The sequence below is a fragment of the Crotalus tigris genome, unplaced genomic scaffold (genome assembly GCF_016545835.1).
Source record: "Crotalus tigris isolate CLP2741 ecotype Arizona unplaced genomic scaffold, ASM1654583v1 scf7180000018940.2059657, whole genome shotgun sequence".
NCBI lineage: Eukaryota > Metazoa > Chordata > Lepidosauria > Squamata > Viperidae > Crotalus > Crotalus tigris.
In genome coordinates, this window is record NW_024097284.1 from 1,905,385 (window position 1) to 1,928,014 (window position 22,630).

The following is a 22,630-nucleotide window of genomic DNA, read 5'->3' on the forward strand; positions in this document are numbered from 1 at the left end:
ACGGGGGCTCCGGGCTACCACACACACGGGAGCCTCACCTTAACGGCATAGAGTTTTCCGCCTTTGCGACCCAGATAAACTTTCCCGAAAGCACCTCGGCTGATCGGTTTAACGATAGTAAAATCCTCGATGGAGGGCGGCTGGGGTACGGTGATGCGTTTCCCGCATGAAGCGCCCCTTTCCTCCTCCCTTCTCGCAACATCTTGGGGTGCAGAAGTTTCCGCCATCACGATCGCTAACGCCACAATCCTGGCTTTTCTCGGGGCTTCCCGGCGCGCAGCCGAACAGCGGCTTCGTCCCGCGACAATTCAAAGCTAAGCTCCACCCCTTCCTCCACTTGCACGTCAACCGAAAGGACGTAAAACGTTATTAGCCACCAAAAGTAACTCACGCGGAGGGAGGGGGGCGGATTCGTCATCAACACTCGCGGCTGCTCAGTTTCCCTCTCGGCGACGCTCCTCTTAAATCCAGAAAATACTAATGTAAATGTGCCTGTTTGTTTTGGGTTTCATTTTATCTTTGCCCCCCCCCTCCCAAGCATATTAAAAACAAGCGTGATCTTTCAAGCTGTTTTATTATTCCTGAAATTACGTATTACTCCCGAAGTTTATTTCCAGCTTTCATCTTTATCAATGTTCAATAATTTAATCCAGGTATTCAGACTTTCATAGACCCACGGGAATCCCGCGAGGGTGGGATATTGTGGCAGTCAGCTAGTGAAGTTTAAGAATGGATCTGAAAATGGCCACAGCCAGTCCGGTACTAAGCAACCTCGCGACGGTGGCCTTGATCGTCCCAATTCCATTCAGAATGCTGTTCAACCCCAAGAGGAACAGGCCGGAGCGAAGATGAAAAACAGCGCGTTACAGTGCTCCCTCCAGAAACACATTTCAAACGGGTTTCAAATTAAAATCTATGAGAATAAAACTACCTTTATTACACAGGGATAGAGAGGGAACTAAATGCCCCAGACCCCTTTATTCAGCACTAACAATGCTGACGGCGAAGAGGAACTATCAGGCGCAGAAGGAAGGGATATGGGAAAGGCAGGAAGAAAGAGAAGAAGTGGCTTAGTCTCTTTTCGTCCGGGTCCAAACGACAGCTCGCTTCTGTCTCCTTTGCCTCCTCCCATTTCACTAACGCTTCCTTATAATTCGCGCAGGACAGGAGCTCAGTATCATCCCAAATTAGTTTCCCCTCCACTGCGACCATTTGACAAGAGACGGTGGGACTCGCTCAGAACGTCCCTCCCCCAACCGTCTACAAATTCGAGCCCAGGACCACCCGGATCGCTCGGTTGCTAAGAGACGGACGGGGTCATTAGGTCACCCGGAAGCACTCGTCGGAACAACCGTCAGCTGCCGGGTGGGGTTCAGCCCGGCCTGTTCCAACTGTGAGAGGCGGCCATTTTCGGGAAGAGTTGACAAACCACCGAGTCCTCTTCCCCGCGAAGAAGGAGGCCGGAGAAACCGCAGAGGAAGAGGCGCCCTCGGTCTCGACGTGTCAGACCGCTCGAGTGGCGAGAAGGATGCTTTCTTTTTCTACCACGGTGCAGCCCCAGGTGCAATGCCCTCCCCGACAACAGCTGGAAGCCGCTATTGTTCTGCGTAGTTAAGAAAACCAGGGATGGAGGGACGGGAAGGGAAACGGGGTCCTGAAGGAATGATTTGGGGAGGGAGGCTCCGAAAGGGGGGAGGACGGGAAGGCGAGGCTTCCCTGGCAGGACGCAGAGGTTTTAGACAGTCTGCGGGAGAGGAAGGAAAGCCTCTAAAAATGTGCTGGATTTTGCTTTCACGGAAGTTAGTCAAAGCCGATGAAAGCAGGCAGACGGTAGCCCCTTCCATGAAATTTAAAGGTATACTGCTGTTGAAGGGTGACACTTTCTTTAGTTATCCTTTATTTAATTAATTTATTTTGAAAAGACTCTTTACCTGGCTGTTTATTGCTTTGTGGAGATAACTTCCGTTCGTTAAACTATGACATCATATTTTTGTTCTGAGCCTACTGATTGCAAATTTACTGGGGTGATTGTGAATTAAGAACGAATAGATGTTCTGTTTCTTAATGTTACAGGCTCTTGCTCAACATTTTTGTCCTAATCTCAAATGTCCAAATCAAACACTTTGAGTTTTTGAGCATATTATCCAAATGTTAGAAGTATTGTATTAAGCCTTTATGGGAATCAAAATCTTATTTTAGGTTCAAATGAGATCTGGGGGCAGTTTTGGTAAATTCCAGGATTAGGTTCATACAAAGGCATAATTCAATAGAGAATCTATAAAATAACATGGTAACTAAACATTTTAATTCTTTTCTGATCTTGTATCCAGTCGAGTTGATTTACAACTCATAATTTGTAGTCCAGTACACCAATCTAATTAGAATAGAATAGAATAACTTTATTGTTACTTTGTACACTAATTGACATACATTAAAATGAAATTTCGTTACATACAGCTCTCAAAGGGTCACCACCTCCAATATACACTACAGAAATATGACAAAAATAAATACAGAATTATGCATATACCCACATATATTATATGACATAGAGAAACAATGTGCACGGCGAGAGAAACGAATCTTGCGAGTTTACCAGAGGGATGGCATAGGGAACAAAGCTATTACAGAATCGGGTAGTCCTGCTAGAAATACTTCGAAACCTCCTCCTAGAGGGGAACAACAGAAACAGACCGTAGAGTGGGATCTCTAACAATGCTTTGTGCTCTGAGCTCGTGCTTATAAGCAACATCCTGAATACCAGGAAGTGAGCTTCCTATGATCTTCTCGAATGTCCTTATTGGTCTCAAAGTTTGCTTTGTATAGAAACAAAGCATTCTGAAGTTACAAGGATACAAACTAAGATAATCTGAATCAATCGTTTCAAAGTTATGACTTTGGATCCAGATCCTATATTACAACAAAAGATTGATCTTCCAGTCTTAAAAAGTGTATTTTATTATTTTGACTACAAACAACAGAGCCACTTTGACCTGGTGGTTAAGGCCAAAAGTAACTCTCAGTCTAATCTGCCTCATAGGTTTGTTGTAGGGACAATAGGAGGAAGATGTGTTGGATATGTTTGCCACCTTTAATTATTTAGTAAAAATAACAAAGGTGGATACAAATAAAAATAAACTGCCAAAATCTGGGACAAGTTGCATGTTACCTTTAATCTCAGTTGATGAGAAAATGAGATGATTTTTAATGGAAATTACAAAAAAATACAGAAAGTCCCTTACCCTCTGTTGTTTATTTATTTAGTACACTTATATACTGCCCATGTCATTTTACAATAAAAAAACAAGATAAAAATTTTAAAACAATAAGTAATAAAACTTAAATTGGTTTAAAATGAGCAAGATGGGAAAGAAAGCAGCAAGATGCATGCAGAGAGGAGATGGCATTTTACCCATTAACCATCTCCAGAATGACATGCCCCCATTAGGCCCCAGGTCAGGTGACAGAGCAGGTCTTCAGGCTCTTTCAGAAGGCCAAAGAGTTTGGCCTCATTTTGGTGGTAAGGCACAAGATCTATGGTAGAAAAGGCTCTTTTCCTGGAACTGCCAGCTGGAATTCCTTGACTGACAGAATCCATGGCATGCCTCTTTTGCTAGCATGGGTGGAATTGGCAATCCCATCAGGGCGAGATAACTTGGTCCTGTGCAATGATGGCCTTTAAAGTTTTAACCAACTCCTTGAATTGAACCTTGGAAGCAAATTGGCAACTAGCAAGTTGGTTTGCAGAACATCAGTATAACATGGCCTGCCCTACGGGCCCCAAAGTTTTTCACACAATTGCTTTCTGCACCAGCTGGAGCTTCCAAATACTGTGTAAGAGTAGCCCCATGTACAGTATGTTGAACTAGTTCAACCATGAGAGCACCAGGGTTTGAGTAACTGAATGCAGGAAATTCTGATCCAGGAAAGGACACAATTGGTGCACAATACATAGTTAGACAAAGCTATCTGGGCCACAGCTGCCACGTGCCAGTAGCTATTCCAGGAGAACCCAAGTTGCATGTTAGGTCTATCTGGAGCAGTGCTACTTCCGTCCCAAAGTAAAGATGTTAAAGTCCCGATCCTGAAGCTCCACACACCAAAAGCCTCTTCATCTTACCAGGGTTCAGCCAAAGTCTCTTGTCCCCCACCCAAGCCTCACAGCCTCAGCAAGAGGGCAATGACAGCAGCACTTGGGCCACCAGGGACGGAGAGGTAAAATTGAATATCATCAGCATACTGGCAATACTCCATGGTAGGCAGATGATCTCACTCAGTGGCTTCATAGATATTAAAAAGGAGTGGAGAGAGAACTGAACCCTGTGGCACACCACAAAGAAACAGCCATGAACTGGACTTTTCATTCCCTATCTACACCAATTGAGACTAGCCTTGGAGAAAGGAGCTAAATCTGCACAAGACTGCACTATCCAGCTCCAAACCATGTAGCTGGCCGAAAAGGATACCATGGTAACTGGTACTGAAGACCTGAGAAGTCAAGGATGGATACACTGGGACCATCCCAATCTTGCCTGAGATCAAGTGCAACTAATCTCTTTCTATCCCAAAAACGGGTTTGGACCCTGGCTGGATATTATGTATTAAACAAATAGAAACAATATTCTTCCTTTGTTTACATTATTCAACTATTTATCTTCTAAGAATAACATTGTGCATTAATGGATTGGTAGTTACTATAGGTGAAATACAAACTGGACAACACATAATTTGCATAATTGATCATTTTGACCTAAATGTCAGTTTCAAAGCTCATCCGTAGATTGTAAACATTTTCAGTACATTTTTATTAATGTAACATTGTTTCAAAAATCTATCATAATATAAAATTTTCACATACCTAAAAACAATCAGGGGAAGATATTAATTTGGAAATATTTGATGTCAGTAGGTGTTATCTATATCAGTTATGTTGTCATATTGGATGATGCCAACAATACATGCTTGGCTTATTTTCAGATAGTTTTGCAAACATGATAAATAAGTACATTATTATTTTCTGTATAGCAACTACTAGTGCTATACATGTTCCCAATTTCAGTTTTCTAATTTAATTGGGAGCATTTACAAGAATAAAGTATTTCACAAAATCAAAATATTAACAATTCAGAGAAAATAATTATTTTGCTAAGTGAGAGGAATTTTTTATACAATATATCCTGCAGTAGTGAATTGATTGCTTCTAAAAGTTTGTAAATATTTGCAAAATTAAATTAGTTTTTTATGATTTCAATCTTTCTGTTACTAAAATTTTCTGTGATACTGATTCAGTGTTTAAAATGTGTTTTGAAATATACAGCAACAGCTGTTTATCTTGTTAATGCAAAAATAGACTACATTATTCCTGGAAGCTTAGGGTTTTACAGTTATTTAAGAAAAACCAAATTATATAATATGTGATTTAATATACCTTGTATTTTTACCAGGTTACAGTTTCTTTGAGCCACCTCATAAATGCATTTCATTCACCCAAAAGTTTAACACAGTCTTTCATCCCAACGTCCACCCAGTCTGTACAGAAAGAAGCACCACCTGAACATGATGTGTTGAACCCTGAAGTAAGAATTCTTGAATGGTGTAATTTATTTATAAATATCTTTCATATAATTTATACTTACATAATATAAGAGAATTTGGGGAAAATTAAAAAAATGTATATAAAAAGCATTTGTTTAAAAAAAGGATATATATGTCTCTCTCCGTGTGTGTGTGTATAGACACAGACACACACACAGAGAGATATGCACATAAACACATATATATAGATATATCCTAAAAATACCTTTTTCTTTAAACAAATGTTTTTATATACATTTTATTTTCCCCATATATAGCTATGCTTTTTCTCCAGAATTCATAACATTTGCTTGCTGTTCACTCCTGTAAAAGGAGTAATAAAAAAAATCAGTAAGTGTACTTGATTTTTTTATAATATGAAAATGTTATAGAGACTTGGGTGGAATTATACACTTCTGAGAAAAATTCTATTACATTGATAGGGCTGCCTAGCTCTAAATATGTGCCCATAGGATTTCAATATGAACTCCTAAAGAAATTAAATATATCTTTGAGATTAAGTGTTGATTAATTTGATAGCATATTCTGAAGGAGATAACGTGTAACATGACTATTAAAGAGCATTTGTTATTTAACTTACACATCCCATGTTTAAATATTCTAATAATTTACTGCTGTTGTAAATAAATAAATAATGGTATTTATTTAATATTTATTCTCTCTGAAACAAAAACAGCTTTTTATAAATCTGGTACTTAAGCACATAAGAATCATGGTTGTTTTAAAGTTAAATGTTATTTTTGAAGTAATCCAATTTTTAATTATAATTTGAAGCCTTTATTTTTTTACAGCCATTACTTAATCTACGAGACCTAGGATTGAGTGATTTGAAAATTAGCCAACTTGATGAAATAGTGAACAAGCTGATTCCTGGTTTTGGTGAAGAAAATAAAATACCCTCACATTGGCAAACATCATATGTATCGGCACAGTCTTTTTTTGAAAATAAATATGGTATGCTTTGGGATGATATTTTAACATATTTGGGCCAAAAAGTAACTTAATGTATTCCTAAATTGTATCACCCATAAGTAATGCTTCTATAAGGTGCTTTAATTCTATTGCTGTTTTATTGTAATGCAATTCAAAATGCAGAATTCTTACTAATTTTATTTCTGGCTTTTGCTATTTTTCATCTAGGATTACTTGTTTACCTTATATAGCTTGATTATACTGGTATAATGGTCAAACATAGTTAACTATAATTTTCAAATATAGAATTAATACAGAAAACCATCATTTTAAATAAATAAATAGCAGTATCAGGCCCAAATAACCAGAGCCACACATGAAGAGTTCAGTTAGCTATTTTATTGTTCAAGCATATGCACAGAAATTTTCTTAGACTGATAATTTGCAACTAGGTAAGGTTCCACAGCATTCAAGGAGGGGTTCAATTTCACTTTATTGTGCTCACATAGATATTCTAGACTAAATCCCTGTTTGACTTTGGCTTGGCCAGTCTCTTTCCTACAGGCAAAATTTTGTCTGCTCTTAGCCCCTTAATCCATCTTATTTCTAGTGCTATGTTAATATTATTTTCCCTGCTTTTGTTTTCTCTTGGGTCTGAAATATACCTTGTGTATATTTATAGAATTAGTATTCTGACTTCAACATGGATCTTAAGATAGTATATGCCTTTTCCAGAGATTAAGTAGACCATATTTGTGTATCTTTTTCAAAACTGCTATACTAATATACACACATACACATGAACACACACAGGAGGAGGAGGAGGAGGAAGAGAGAGAGAGAGAGATTTTGTCTGTGTGTGTGTGTATAAATATATAATATGTTTCTTCAGAGCAATCCTTACTAGTTCACCTTATGTTGTTTTTTCTAATTACAATATTGTCTAGGGTCGAAGAATCCTGTACAGCACTGAAACTCACTGGATTACTTTGGCCTTATTATCTTTTCTTATCTCAATCTACCTGACAGGATTGTTAGGATGAAATATATCTTCCTCAACTCCTAGAGAAAAGATAGGATTGAAATGTTAACAGTCTAAATAAATAATTTCTCATTTAATTGTTTATTCCATTCTACCATGTGCAATGAGTCTAATATGGCTAAAGTTTTGACTGACATTGGGGAAACTTATATGTTATAGTTCTCTCTTAAGCACTCTTCCTCAGCCCAATCTACCTGACAGGAGTCTTGTGTAAAATGAGAGGATGAAGTATAGTACACCATTTTCAGTTACTGAATGAAAGATGGAATATAATTCAAAGAAGTGAAGACTGGTTTGTTATGATAGAAGCTTCACTTTCAGATAAAAATCGTAATTATTCACTAAAGATGTAATTTTTTTTATAACTGGAAATTGTTAAACCTTTATCATGCATACTGCCATTATCTCAGTATAATTCTTGTATTTGCAAGATTATTGTTGGAATTTGCATGTACAAGCAGGGCTTTTTTTCTCATAGAACGCCCAGAACGGAGTTCTGGCACCTTTTTTGGATGGAACCTTGTAGGGTAGGCAAGGCGGGTTGTATGATGTGTGTGAGTTCCGGCACCTTTTCTTTTCTTTTTTTTTTTTTAGAAAAAAAGCACTGTGTACAAGTTACTCTCGAGATGCCTAGCTCAGTTATATTTAAAATCTATATTCACTCCATTTTTCATGTTTTGTTGTTGTTGTTGTTGTTAATTGCGAAGTCGTGTCCAACCCGTCGCGACCCCATGGACAACGTTCCTCCAGGTCTTCCTGTCCTCTACCATCTTCTGGAGTCCATTTAAATTCACACCTACTGCTTCAGTGACTCCATCCAGCCATCTCATTCTCTGTCGTCCCCTTCTTCTATTGCCCTCAATCTTTCCCAGCATTAGGCCCTTCTCCAGTGAGTCCTTCCTTCTCATTAGGTGGCCAAAGTATTTGAGTTTCAACTTCAGGATCTGGCCTTCTAAAGAGCAGTCGGGGTAGATCTCTTCTAGGACTGACCGGTTTGAACGCCTTGCAGTCCAAGGGACTCGCAGGAGTCTTCTCCAGCACCATAGTTCAAAGGCCTCAATTCTTTTGCGCTCAGCCTTTCTTATGGTCCAACTTTCACAGCCATACATTGCAACTGGGAAAACCAGTTTTCATGTTTAGAGTTTGCTAAGTGCACTTTCCTGTTCAAATCTATATGGATTGCATATAGGCAGTTATCTAAATGGATTGCATATAGGCAGTTATCATTTTTCTGATGACATGGGTTCATAATGGTGGATAGAACCTTGCTATATTACAAATTGCTAACATAAGTAAATAGCATTTGGGAAGCTATATTCAAAACTAAATTTGCACCTACTATTAATTGATTTAAAGAATTTTTGCTTTTTGTGCTTACACAGTTATTTAAAAGTCAGATACATTGATCTATATAGTTAATTTTTTTCATATTTTCTCTGACCTTTGGTCCTTCTTATAGTAGAAGTTAGTCCTTAAGAAGGCTTATATCTATTAATCCAAATTCTAAACAAGGAATACATAGTATGTATCATGTTTAGCCTTGTTCACTTTCCTGAGTTGTGAGAGGAAAGTAATAATCTGCTTACTCATACACAAATCTCTTATTCTTTGTTCTCTTCCAGCTATCATACCACAATTTTAACTAAGCATGAAATATTCAGAGTGAATTTTGATTTTGTATACTGTATATCATCATTGCAAAGTTGCTTGGTTTATTTAAGGGACCGCATTAGCATATTGTCTAATTTACCAAAACAGTATCATATCAAATCTCGTGTATGTATATAATTTAAATTTTTTAAATGCACAAGATCTTATTCCAGTAAGACCTAAATAAATGGTAAATAACTTTTTATTCTTTCCTAGGTTTTGCAGACACATTTAGAGTTTTACGTTCCTCTTACCTCTACAGACAGCATCCTAATCCTCCCCGGAGTATATGTTCCAATCTTCAATATTGGCCAGGTAGGAAGTAAAAATATTTCTTTTTCCAAAGTAAAAGAAATATGGCTTGGATCCAGAGTTTCCATAGTAGAACATATCTTCCTCTGTATAAAGGAGTTCCCTAAAAGCTTTTTCAAAGAAAAATAATCCCCTGTATTTCATGTGGTAGAAGGAGAGCTAGTTCATAGTATACTATAGTACATGCAGTCCTTGTCTTACAACAGTTTGTTTAGTAACTGTTCAAAGTTTTAACAACACTGAGAAAAGTGACTTATGGTCTTTTTTCACACTTACAAATGTTGCTGCATCCCCGTGGTCATTTGATCAAAATTCAGATGCTTGGCAACTGACATGACAGTTGCAGCGTGATCAACTTTTGTGACCTTTTAACAAGCAAAGTCAATGGGGGAATCCAGATTCACTTACCAACCATGTCACTAACTGAACAATTGCATGATTCATTTAACAAATGTGACAAGAAAGTTCATAAAATGGAGCAACATTGACTTAATAAATGTCTTCCTTAGCAACAGAAAATTTGGGGTCAATTGTGGTTGTAAGTTGAGGACTGCCTGCATATAGAGCATTAATCAAGCAGGGAATTACAGCCCCATAGAGATTACAGAAGTATAAGTCCCAAGTGTTCCAATGAGATGATGCTGGTGTTATATGCAATTCAATAACTTTTGGGAAAATCGCAAACATTCTATCAATAATATAGAAGGTAACACTTCAGCCTTGAAGGAATTGTTAACATTTTAAAGTACATCTGATTAGTTATGAAGAATTTCTTTAGAATTACTACATTATTCAATAAGGCTCATTTAAGGCATCACTGAACTATTTCTGATGTCTCAGCTACAATGTAAACTGTGTAAACTGTTTGTATTTAAGGCCAGGAATTGGCATGTATACCCTCTGTTTGTAGGCAAGTCTGGATTTACTGGGAGTTACTGAATATAATTTCAATTGTAATTTCTATAAAGTATGAAAATAAGTGCAAGAATATATTATTATACTATTTTCCTACTCAGTAATAAACTATATAAAATAAGCAAATGTTTCAGAGAGCTATTATGAAATAACTTGTTTAAATAGAATGGGTTTTAATTATTACCAATCTGTTGTAATTTATTCTGTGTAGTGTACACTTCTATGGACTTTTCAAAGCAATCAGAATAAACGGTCTTTGAACACTATGAGCACAACACTGAGGATCTTTTATTCCTTATAACTTCACTCTTGAAAGAAGTTTGCAGTTCTCTTGTGAGATTTTGATTACTTCAGTTAGAATCACAATCTATCAGCCCTTTTCTGCCTTGCAAATGCTATTTGGCTTTCTCACTGGTTGTAAGGGTAGGAATTGATGAAGACACAGCAGATCGAAAAGATTAACTAAAGTATTATTTATTTCTCTCTACAGCTATTCACAATTTCATATTGATAATGTTTGAATATATGTATAGGTAATTCTTGATTTACAACCGCAATTGAGCCCAAAATTTCTGCTGCTAAGCAAGACGATTGTTAAAGTGAGTCATTTTTTGACCCATTTTTTGACCTTTTTTGTTAAGTAAATCATTGCAGTTGTTAACTGGCTTCCCTCATTGACTTTGCTTGTCAGTAGCTCCCCAGGAAGATTGCAAATGACAATCCCGGGACACTGCAACCACTGTAAATGCATGCGGGTTGCCAAGCAACCAAAGTTTGATCACATGACTGGCAAGATGTTGCAATAGTCATAAGTGAAAACTGGTCTAATTCACTTTTTTCAGTGCCATTGCAACTTTGAGCGGTCATTAAACGAACGGTTGTAAGTCAAGGACTTCCTGTAGAAGTGAATGCAAAAGCAGTATTAAAGAAATGATGTCTTTTTAACTGAGGCAAACATGACGTAAAAAAAAACAGTTCTTAATTTGTAAAGGGCTATCTCATACATCATTGTTTTAGTTCTTTTCCTCTCTGCCAGTTCTTAACTTCCTCCCTGTCTGCTGTAGATGTTTCCTGGTGCCTTCCCACTCCTCAGCTGTGTATCATCTAGGCCAGGGGTAGGCAGCCTTGGCTCTTTTATGACTTGTGGACTTCAACTCCCAGCATTCCTGAGCCAGCATGGGAGTTGAAGTCCACACGTCATAAAGACTCAAGGTTGCTAATCCCTGATCTAGGCTCTCTCTTTCTCAGTTCTGATCTCAGTTGGTTACTTATTTCACAGGCATCTCCTGCAGGACTTGAAACACACACACACACACAAACACACACACAACGCAAAGTTAAAACTTTCTTCTTATTATGAATCTTATCTCTAACATGCTTACATGATGTTTGGCAGGTTGTTTCCATTTATTTTATTTTCCTTGCCTCCTTGCTCATATCCTTGCATTCACCCAAGAGATCCCTCAGAAAACAATTCCTTTAACCTAGATATGTATATTTCTACAAAAAAAATCAAGTTCTCAAATATGGCAGTTCACACTGCTACAGTGGTGCTTGGGTAGCTATTCTGGTATTGAAAATTTGAAACTTTGCACACAGAATTACACATTGAGAAATAATTATATAGCTTTTTATAGTTCAATATCAATTCAGGATCAGTATCTAAGCAATATACCAGATAAGATATTGAATACATCTCATTTTTTTCTCTCACATGTTTGTAAAGAATAATAGCTCTCTTTGTGTATTAAGTTCTCATTCAGTCTCGAGGATTTAAGACTCTGAAATCAAGAGCAAGACGGCTACAGTCCACATCAGAACATTCAGCAGAAGCAGAAGATGTAGCTCCCTCATTTGTAAAGGTAATTATGAAAATGTGCACATTGTGTTGATAACTGAATCCTACACCTTTTCCAGTGACTATTACCATGTAATGTCCTCCACACACATAGTAAATTTGAAGTTAGCAAATGTAGTCAAATGTCAAGCAGATATAGAAATATTACCAAGTGTTGAGGACTTTATGCATCAAGTTAGATGTGCAAATAGTGTTAGATTAATTATATTTTTAAATGATTGTACAGGCAGTGAAGGATTAAAGAACATGTATAAATAAGTGAATAAGCACAATAATTCCTGTGAAATACTTGGATTAGACTTCACCTAATTGATGTTTGTTAGCTATATTAGGCTTCTACTACCATAATAGCTTAGTCAAGGGTATCAGGTTATGGAAAGCAAAACTAAATAATAAGACTTCATAATTAATATAGGACTTTAATTCAAAACTTAGTAATCTTTGCATCTTAATATATAATTTTAAAAGTATTTTTAAGACCAAATTATTACAAGATTGCCACAACTTTAAAATCTTATAAAATATTGGTAGTTCTCTTCAACTCTTGGGAAAGTTTATTGAGATTTTTGAAGATTGGTTTGTTTAAAATCATTTAAAATTTTGAAGGATTCCCAAAGATATGGTGAGGGGTAAAATAGGTGATAGAGTGTTCATGAAAGCTGCATTACCAGTCCATTCTTTGATTAGTTATATGTTTATTATTAGTTTATTAATTTTATACGCTAAGCAAGTTTCCTTGATTGGTAGTTTTAAGACCTCTTCATGTAAAGAGTTAAAAATTGTTTATTTGGGGAAGACACGTTAACTTAAAAGTTCAATAATTCTTGGGTTTAGAACTGCACTTTTAGAAAAAAACATCACTTTGTTAATATCCAGTGTATAATCCTTTTTTTTTCTTTTCTAAAATTAACCTACATAAGTGGAATGTGACAACTCTTCCTGACTGTCTCACCACAGGTGACTTGCCATGGCCATCTCGCCACGGTAGACTCACCGTGTCTAACAACTATGGGACAATTCAACACGATATAACTCAAGAGAATTGCAGCTTACCCCAGCCTCAAGAACTTCTAACTTGAGAAGATTCAAACCTAAAGCAAGATATTGCCCATTGCAATTCACTTATCCCTCTCTTGAATTATCCCCAGTTGTTCTGTGTTGAACTGGTCAGGGTGAGTTGTCCTAGACGCTGTGTAAATTTTTAAAAAAACAAATGTTTGACTAATGCCATGAAATTGCATATGACAGAAATATAAATACTTATGGAGAAATTTGTTTTAACATGAGATTTGGTAATTTAAAAAAATAATGTTTTTCCTGTTTTGTTCTTAGGGTCTTTTACTGAGAGAGAAAGTATCTGAGATTGAAAGCTTAGACAAACTGATGAAAAGAAAAAACATACCTGAAGCTCATCAAGATGCTTTTAAAACTGGGTTTGCAGAGGGTTTTTTGAAATCACAGGCCCTTGCACAGCGTACAATTGGTCAGTTAATCTGTTTTTTTAAAGCAGATTTTTGTAATCATTTGTAAATTTCCTTTCCTTTTAATATTGGGAAAACATTTTAAATATGCAGTAAAATGAATTCCTTTATGCCTGTTTTGTCTAGTAATACGTAAGTACATTTCCCCTCAAATGTAAGATGATCAGTTGGTTTGTTTGTAATAGTTTTCTTCTTTCTTTGAGGCCAGTTCCAGCTGGTGTTACTAGATGGGGAGAAAACCTCTGCTTTGTGCATTTTGCAGAGTTTCACTCCCTATTCAAAATAGACATCTATATGAAGTTGCTGGTGAGGCATCTCTTGATACAAGATTAAGTAACAATAGTGTATTGATGATACTCAGCTATACATCTTTGTTTCAGGTCATCTAAGTTATTGTTTCTTTCCCGATGCCTGGAAGCGTTGAGAGTCTGGTTGGGGAAAAAAGCATTGTTAACCTAGAGAGGATACCCTTCCCCAGACTGAGTTGTGCAATTTGAGGGTTATTCTAGACCAGTGGTTCTCAACCTGTGGGTCGGGACCCCATTTGGGGTCGAATGACCATTTCACGGGGGTCACCAAACATGGCTGTCCGCCTTTTTCCCCCCTTTTCTTTGGCCACGCCCCTGGCACCCGGTAATGTATAAGTGATTGGGGGTCACCACAACATGGGGAACTGTATTATGGGGTCATGGCATTAGAAAGGTTGAGAACCACTGTTCTAGACTCATGGTTCCTACTTGAAGAGCAGATGGCAGCTGGCACTTTGCACTATACCATCTTGTGTACCAGTTATCCTATTCCTAGACTGAGAGACACTTCCTATAGTCACTGATGGCATATTATCCAGTTGAATTATTACAATGTAATGTATGGGAGGGAGGCTTCCTTTGAAAAGCATTGGAAGCTATGAAACTATGTCAGGACCTAGGAGGCGTGCCTTCTCTGTCACAATGCCAGCTGCTTGGAAGACTCTGGTCCTGATTCTGGGAATGTTCTGGAAGCCTTGAAGATCTGGCTTTTCACTCAGATGCCAAAAATCTAATAACGTATGTTTGGTTTTTGGGTTATCAGAAAATCTATAAGGAGTCTAGACTTTTTATTTTAATTTAGGTGTTGTTTATATATTTTATGTTGTTCTTATTTCAGTTTTTGTCAACTGCACAGATTAATATAGTTAATATGTGCATCATAATTAACTACACAAATATTCTTTTTTCCCTTTCAGATTCCTTAAGACGAACCCGATTATTTGTCTTTCTAGCAGTGTTGTTTGGTATTTATACTGTGTTAAAAAGCCAGTTCTTACCTAAAGGCTCTTTTTCTGATGCTGGTTTGTTAACTTTTCATTCTACTAAATTTTTAATTTATTATTATTTACTATTTTATTATGCTATGTTAGACTTAAATTTAAAACTCAAGTTATTCTGTGTCTGATTGTTAAAGAGTATATTTAAGTAGAGGAAAGAGTTCCCCGAAATATAATGAAGACTAAGAGAAAGAGGTTACTTTTATATCTGTATCTTTGTTTTATATTCATCTGTTTGACGTATTTTTGAATAACTTACGTAGAGCACAACTTGCTTTTTCTTCAGATCAGATAAATAATCCTAGCAGGCTTAATAATAATACCTCTTTTGTTTTTCAGTACCCATTTATTGCGGTATCAACCATTTCAGTACTTATATATTGAACAATATCAGAATCATAATTTTAATGACATATTTTGTGTCTTCTTGAATCTTTGGGAAGCCTGTGATCAGTATTTTAATTATAGAAAATTTGAAGATGTTCTTATTGTAGAAATGAAATGCCTGGATGATATGAGTCCAACATTTGATACAAGTGGGAAAACGTCTAATTGAGTAAACAGGTGCTAATGGTTTGTGTAAATACTGAGACTGAAGCATTACTAAAGCTGAACGTATTGGTAATTGCTTTTGGATGTCCTTTGTAAGAGTGAAGGGAAAGTATAATTATGAATATCAGGTAGTTCTGCATTATTATGGTATTTTATTATTATTTATTAAATAAATTTATATAGCTGCCCAAATCATAAAAGGACATTGTTACAGATGAAAATTTCTTTTCATCATATTTATTTAGATTGTAATTTAAATGGCCACCTATCTCTGGGTATCTAAGTAGCTTTAAAACATCAGTGCCAGAACAAATAACAGCAATAACCAATATATTGTACAAAAATTAAGTGAATGAAAAAAATATTTGATTAGATAAATTCTTTTGCAGTACGTTTTCGAGCAAGTTCTGGGCTTGATGCAGCAGTGGATCCTATTCAGATGAAAAATATTACCTTTGATCACGTGAAAGGGGTAGGTTCAAACATTGGATGTCTTCCAATTGTGCGATAGAATTGAAGCAATCAAATAAAACATAAATACTTGATAAATCTAAAAGGACAGGAGTCAATTTGCATAAAAATGTCACTGGGACAAGAAAAGTGAAGTGAATAAATTATATTGTGGATGAATAAAACCTGATACTTTTATTTAAAAAAGGTATAAGTAACAGATCTGAAATAGCAGAATGGCCCAATTTTGCTGTACTTAAAATGAATGTTTTGATAGTTGAGCTGTCAGAGTTGTGACCTCAGAATTTTTTTACTATAATACTTTTCTGTATATTCTCTCTCCTGTGCTGCTAAGCATCTGGCAGAATATCTTTGTCTAACAATTGCTTCAAATTGGCATACCATAATGTTGCCCAGATGTATTCTAATTACTTTCTTTTGTCATGGAATCCACTGTTTAACTAGAGCTAGAGAGCAAGTTGCTATTTTTCACTTTTTAAATTATTTAAGCATTACATAATATAAACTCACAGGGTTTGATTTGTGTTTGTTTCAGCATTGTGTTCCAAAAAGTTATATAGCAATTAATTCCATTTCCCTTTTTAACTAAGTGCACGAGTAATTGTTTTTTGCAATATTTTTAATGTTAGTAAATATTTCTACCAAATTTGCTCTCATGGACCACAGATCAGCACACTGTGATGATAGTATCCAATGGGAATTTGTGTTTCTTAAAATAATCTATTCTGTTCTTATTTTGCCAAGAGACACAGACTGCCTTGGATAATAAAGAAAGGTTGTACTTAATGTGTGAAATGGTATAATGAAGTCAAATCCCATTTAAGTTTCATTAAAAGTAATATCTTTAAAAGTAGCTTTATGTAAGACAATTATATAATTAACATGTCAGAAGCATATTTCAAGCATATTGAAATTATAGTAGTCTTAAATAACATTTTCTTAATTGTATTCAGGTAGATGAAGCTAAGCAAGAGTTGCAGGAAATTGTAGAATTTCTGAAAAATCCCCAGAAATTTACCATACTAGGAGGTAAACTCCCTAAAGGTAAGCGCGAACCTTTTCTTATTGTAAGTATGAACCTCTTCTTACTATTACAATCTAGTCTAATCTTGTATGATTTTTGTAAACCAGATACAATTTAATATAAACCAGATACAATTTAAAATACTCTTTGATTACATTCAAATAATTTATTCTCACTCTGAATTATTAAGTTGGTTTTAAATCTTCGGGGGGGGGGGGAAGAGTTAGGCAAAGATGAGATTGCCTACAGAAATCTTTTGTTCCCCCTCCCCCAGCAGAGACTGGAGAGAAAGAGATTTCAAGAGAGCACTGTAAGCTCTTTGCAATCAGGCTACCGCATGATCACACTTTTGATGTGTAGGAGAACAAACAGTTTACTCTCTTGAAACCTCTTTCTTTTCAATCTCTGCAAGGAGGAATGAAAGGAAAAAAGATCAGTCAGGCATAGGACAACGTGCACTCAGTGAAATATCAATCATATAGCTGAGGGTCATAAATGGGCCATGAAGTAACTTTTCCAGAACTGTTGTAACTTCAAGTTGCTGAATGAAGGGTCAGTAAGCAAGCTCTACCTGTACTTGTTTCTAAGTAATAAAATTGCTTATTAAAAAATTACAGAACTTGGGACCAATATTAACAATAATATTGATATTCTTTTCATTCTTTTATCTTTCTAGGTGTTCTGTTGGTAGGTCCACCTGGTACTGGCAAAACTCTGCTTGCCAGGGCTGTGGCAGGAGAAGCCGATGTTCCTTTCTATTATGCTTCTGGGTCTGAATTTGATGAGATGTTTGTTGGAGTGGGAGCCAGCCGTATCAGAAATCTATTTAGTAAGTTTTGGGTTTTCCCTTGAATCCCATTTAGTGAAAATAGCATCAGTGCCTTATTAGTAAATGGATAGCACATTTTTTTTGTTAACTACATTAGAAATTAATGAACATCACAAATATTCAAATGTATTATCTTTCAAACTATTTGCAAAGACTCCATTGTAAATGAAAATGTGAGTGAAAAAAATATAACTCCATTTCTGGAGTTTATTCAGAGATTAGCTTTTGTGAATAAAGAAAATACATTATGATGGAAAAATCTCATGACTTTTGCACTTTATAAAGATTATAAAGATTTTGATGTGTTACTTTCTTAGAGGAAGCAAAAGCAAATGCACCTAGTGTTATATTCATTGATGAGTTGGATTCAGTTGGTGGCAAACGAGTAGAATCTCCAATGCATCCCTACTCAAAGCAGACTATAAACCAGCTCCTTGCTGAAATGGATGGGTAAGTGTTAATTTTTCTTCTAACTAATTTTTTAGTTTCATTCTAATAAAAGCAATGGGTATTGAACCAAGTTAGAAACATGGCCCATCAATATTGAGAAATCTTTTATTTTTTATAGGAAGAAAAGTTTTTTTATTTTTGCCATAGGATCCATAAACTGTCTTCTGTGCTTAAATATCTAGATATTGGCGATTTGGGGTGAATGCAAAATCCTATTCAGAGTTAAAGACAATGCAGATACTCAAGTAGGGAATAGTATTAAAATCAGATGTAGATGAAAAGTAGTGTAGTGCATTCTTCAAAAATGAATCAGCTTAAGTATTTTGAACCTTATATAAGAAAAGCATTTTTCTGATACTTGAGAAATTTGCTTATTAAACAATACCTATATTCCTACAAGTTCTGAAAATTATATTTCTATAACCATTTCCAAAGCATGTACATTTCTATTCAAAAACTAATTTTCAAGTTTTCTTTCATTTTAAAAGTTAAACTATGCTTTTGTTAAACTCCTACTAGTATTGCTGCTGTTGCATGCACTGAATATGAATAAAATCATTTATTGTCTGATGTGCAAAGTCACATGCTCAAGGAAGTGTTAGCTTCAACTGGAAAAAAAATTCTCCACTCCTATAAAACAAAGGAAGCATTCTTTGGAAATCTGCTGAATATGACTTGCTAGGTCTAAAATAGCTAGGGAAAAATCACTGTAAGTATTTTAATTACATTTTTTTGTCTTTTTGAAGCTTTAAATCTAATGAAGGAATCATTATCATTGGTGCAACAAACTTCCCTGAAGCACTAGATAAGTAAGTCTGTGTGAATATGCATATGAGTATAAAATACAATTCTGCATGATTTGATTTTATATGAATATGACTTTGGTAGTTTAGGACAGTAATAAGGATGCATAATTAATAATCCTGCCAATATTCCTTGTCTTCATAATTAAGTAATTAAGAGAATAGCTATATTTTGCTGGAACAACCATTCTAAATGCAGTTAGTACATTTGAAATGTAGCTGTGCAATGTTTGTTCTTAAATAGTTTTCTAAGAGTTTCTTGTGCTCACAGTTATTGAGAGATTTTCTGTGGAAAGCAGCAGAAATCAGAAATGTATTAACAACTTTTCTTATTAAATTGCCTTTTAAAATATTTTAATATAAATATAATATAAAAATTAACCAAGATTATCATTCATAGTATCTTTTTCCTTCCCTGTTTAGTGCTTTGTTACGCCCTGGCCGCTTTGACATGCAAGTTACAGTCCCCAGGCCAGATGTCAAGGGACGAACAGAAATTTTGAAATGGTATCTTAATAAAATAAAATATGATAAGTGTAAGTGCTGCATTTTAAAATAAAAACAGAAAATTGCCATCAGGCTGGCTGCATTAGAAATGCATGTATTTCTGATTGAGGTTGAAGTTCTTCCCATTAAGATGAATAATATGCTTAATAGAACATGCTCATTTATAGGGTACAGGTGTGCTATTTAAGCATTTATAACTATACTTACAACTAATGTTTATTAAGTGAAAACTGAATTAAAAACTGATATACTGCTTGCTGCACCTAAGAACTGTCTTATATTTTTAGGAAAAGATAAGGAAATTGATTCAATCATTTCAACAATTCTATTTGTTTCTCATGTCACAGTTCTTATTCAAACATTATGATTATAAAAATGGTAAATTCTTAAAGCTGGATTATCATAAAAAGTCTATTTAATGCAAAACTCTGCATCTTTAAGTTTATTGTGTCTGCTGACTTGGCTGAATATTAACATCAATTTGGATTGACAAATGCAATGTGTCTGTTTGCACAGCCATTAATCCAGAAATCATTGCAAGAGGCACAGTAGGATTTTCTGGAGCTGAATTGGAAAACCTTGTGAATCAAGCTGCATTAAAAGCAGCAATTGATGAAAAGGATATGGTTACTATGAAGGAGCTAGAATTTTCAAAGGACAAAATTGTCATGGGTAGGTATTATGTTTTAAAATCACTTATTTAGATAGATAGATAGATAGATAGATAGATAGATAGATAGATAGATAGATAGATAGAATTATAACAGTAACTTTTATTTTAATATAAAATATAAAACAGTATAATAAATCCTCATTTTAATAATCAAGATAAAAGATGTGCCTACATGTCTGTTAAATAATTATGTTAATTTAGGTCATGTGTGACAACATTATCACATCTAAGATCTTATGGAAATGATGTGAATTGCCATCCAGATTTGGTTCATTGCATGTGATCATGTTATATCAAAATTTACAGCATCCCTGTACGAGATATATTTTTACAGAGACATGAGATTCTCATGTATGTTGAATTCCATTAAGTTAAAAGAAAGCTTTATTTGGGTTATTTTCAGGGAAATCACACAGCTGTTACAATATAATTATATAACAACCTTCAGAAATAAGTTTAATTAAATAGACGTTACAAATAACACTATTTAGGGAGTGAGGTGCTGGGAATATAAGGGGCTTGGTTTAGGCCCTGTGTTTCAGACATTTCTATGCTGTGTCTGTGGGACATATAGATTTTGTGGCCTGCCATGAGTGCTATTTTGCTGATGTGAAGAAGATGTGGAGTTTGTATTGGCCTTGAAAGGCAGTTGGGCTGTCATGAGGCTTGGTGAGCTGCTAGCCAGGGTTGATTTAGAATCAGCTGTGGTTTAGCAGAAACCTGAAAAAGGTTCTCCTAGAAATGGGCAATGTTTTGGCTGAGAGGGACAAAAGTCAAGCAGCGCTGAGTGCACTTCACCCTTCTTTTCTCTCTCTTTCTCTCATCAAATCTAGAAAGGGAAGAGGAAGGCAGAAAGGGAGAGGGAGAAGAAGTAGGAGAAATTGAGTCCCTAATAGGGAAACATGGGAAGTAACGATACTCGCATACACCTGCACTGTTTGTTATTATCCTTGTTGTAAATACCTTCTGTGAATACCGTCTACAATAAAAAGACTGTCATGTTTTTCTCTATCCATTGCCACCTTTGCTTCATACTATACCTAAAGTCCATAAATGAACCCAGGCTGAAATGCAATTATGAAGCCTCTCAAATGTAATAAATGTCCAGCAAATCCAGAGGGAACAGTCTTTGAGTTCTGATCATCAGTATCAATCATATACAAAATGGAAGCTTTTATACATGATGTATAGATCTGGGATTTATAGAAATGTAGACTACCTTAGGAAAAATGAAACAATGGAAGGGAGTGAAAAAAAGCAGGCTAAGGGTATTCATTGTTGGTGGAATTCTGGCTGGCAAAGGGACGGGGCGGGTGGCAAGAGGAAAGGAATGAAGACAACACAAGTGAGTCACTAAAATCCTGAAAGGGAGATATTGTTCAGTTTGTTATTGGTAGTTTGTTAAAGTTGTCTTGGTTTATTTTAATTTTAGGTCCTGAGCGTAGAAGTGTAGAAATTGGCGATAAAAATAAAACAATCACAGCATATCATGAATCTGGGCATGCCATTATTGCATATTATACCAAAGATGCAATGCCAATCAATAAAGCCACAATTATGCCACGAGGACCAACACTTGGACATGTAAGATTTTTGAATAATAAAAAACACTGCCTACCTTATTGATTTTAATAGGGCTATGCAGGGCTTTAGATTTCAAAGGATTCATGAAGTATGTATCATTTTTCCTCCTTTGAATCTGATCTGGTTGTGTAGCTTTTTATTTAACAATTTTACAACTATCTGTTCTTAAGCAATTTCTTCATTCTACAATGATGCCAAAGACCAGAAAGATATTTTTTTCTAGTATGATATTCCTTAAAAGAACTGGGTTGCTTGGGCACTAAATCACATTATCTAAAGCATGATGATTTAAAGCTAAATGTGTTATGATCATAGTGATTTTTATTGGTAAGATTCAGGGAGAGCATTTCATTAGTTCTGATTGTTTCAAGATTGTTGCACATGAATTACCGTAGCACAATTTTGTATAACACTGCAGGACTATTAGATAGCAAGGTTGCAATGATGATAGTATTAACAAAGTCAACTTGCTGAAAGTTATTAATAACAGTAAAGAGTTGTATTATAAAGAATTATTTCTTATTGGGTTTATCTATTGTAATTACATTGATTATTTTGAAAACTGAAATGTTTTGTATATTTCTTTAAAGTTACAGTATTTTTTAATTCCTTTTCAGTAGTATGAATCTGTGTAAACACACTATCTGCCAGTCCCACTAGCAAATG

At 35.5% G+C, this 22,630-nt stretch overlaps 2 protein-coding genes across 4 annotated transcripts in view; one reads left to right on the forward strand and one right to left on the reverse strand.

The window, feature by feature from the left end:
- MASTL (microtubule associated serine/threonine kinase like) overlaps nt 1–438 on the reverse strand; it is a 36,428-nt gene extending 35,990 nt beyond the window's left edge. For both annotated transcript variants that reach the window (XM_039357705.1, XM_039357704.1), the window contains exon 1: nt 39–438. In XM_039357705.1, the coding sequence (XP_039213639.1) occupies nt 39–227 (189 nt within the window). In that variant the 5' untranslated portion in view covers nt 228–438. The remainder of the gene's footprint in view (nt 1–38) is intronic.
- A 1,090-nt stretch (nt 439–1,528) lies between these two features.
- Nucleotides 1,529–22,630, forward strand: part of YME1L1 (YME1 like 1 ATPase) — a 28,848-nt gene continuing 7,746 nt past the window's right edge. For both annotated transcript variants that reach the window (XM_039357714.1, XM_039357715.1), the window contains exons 1-15: nt 1,529–1,561; nt 5,445–5,576; nt 6,387–6,549; nt 9,416–9,514; nt 12,179–12,288; nt 13,617–13,767; nt 14,991–15,095; nt 16,013–16,095; nt 17,048–17,138; nt 17,795–17,947; nt 18,265–18,397; nt 19,144–19,206; nt 19,624–19,736; nt 20,224–20,379; nt 21,813–21,964. In XM_039357714.1, coding sequence (XP_039213648.1) covers nt 1,529–1,561; nt 5,445–5,576; nt 6,387–6,549; nt 9,416–9,514; nt 12,179–12,288; nt 13,617–13,767; nt 14,991–15,095; nt 16,013–16,095; nt 17,048–17,138; nt 17,795–17,947; nt 18,265–18,397; nt 19,144–19,206; nt 19,624–19,736; nt 20,224–20,379; nt 21,813–21,964 — 1,737 coding nt within the window. The remainder of the gene's footprint in view (nt 1,562–5,444; nt 5,577–6,386; nt 6,550–9,415; nt 9,515–12,178; nt 12,289–13,616; nt 13,768–14,990; nt 15,096–16,012; nt 16,096–17,047; nt 17,139–17,794; nt 17,948–18,264; nt 18,398–19,143; nt 19,207–19,623; nt 19,737–20,223; nt 20,380–21,812; nt 21,965–22,630) is intronic.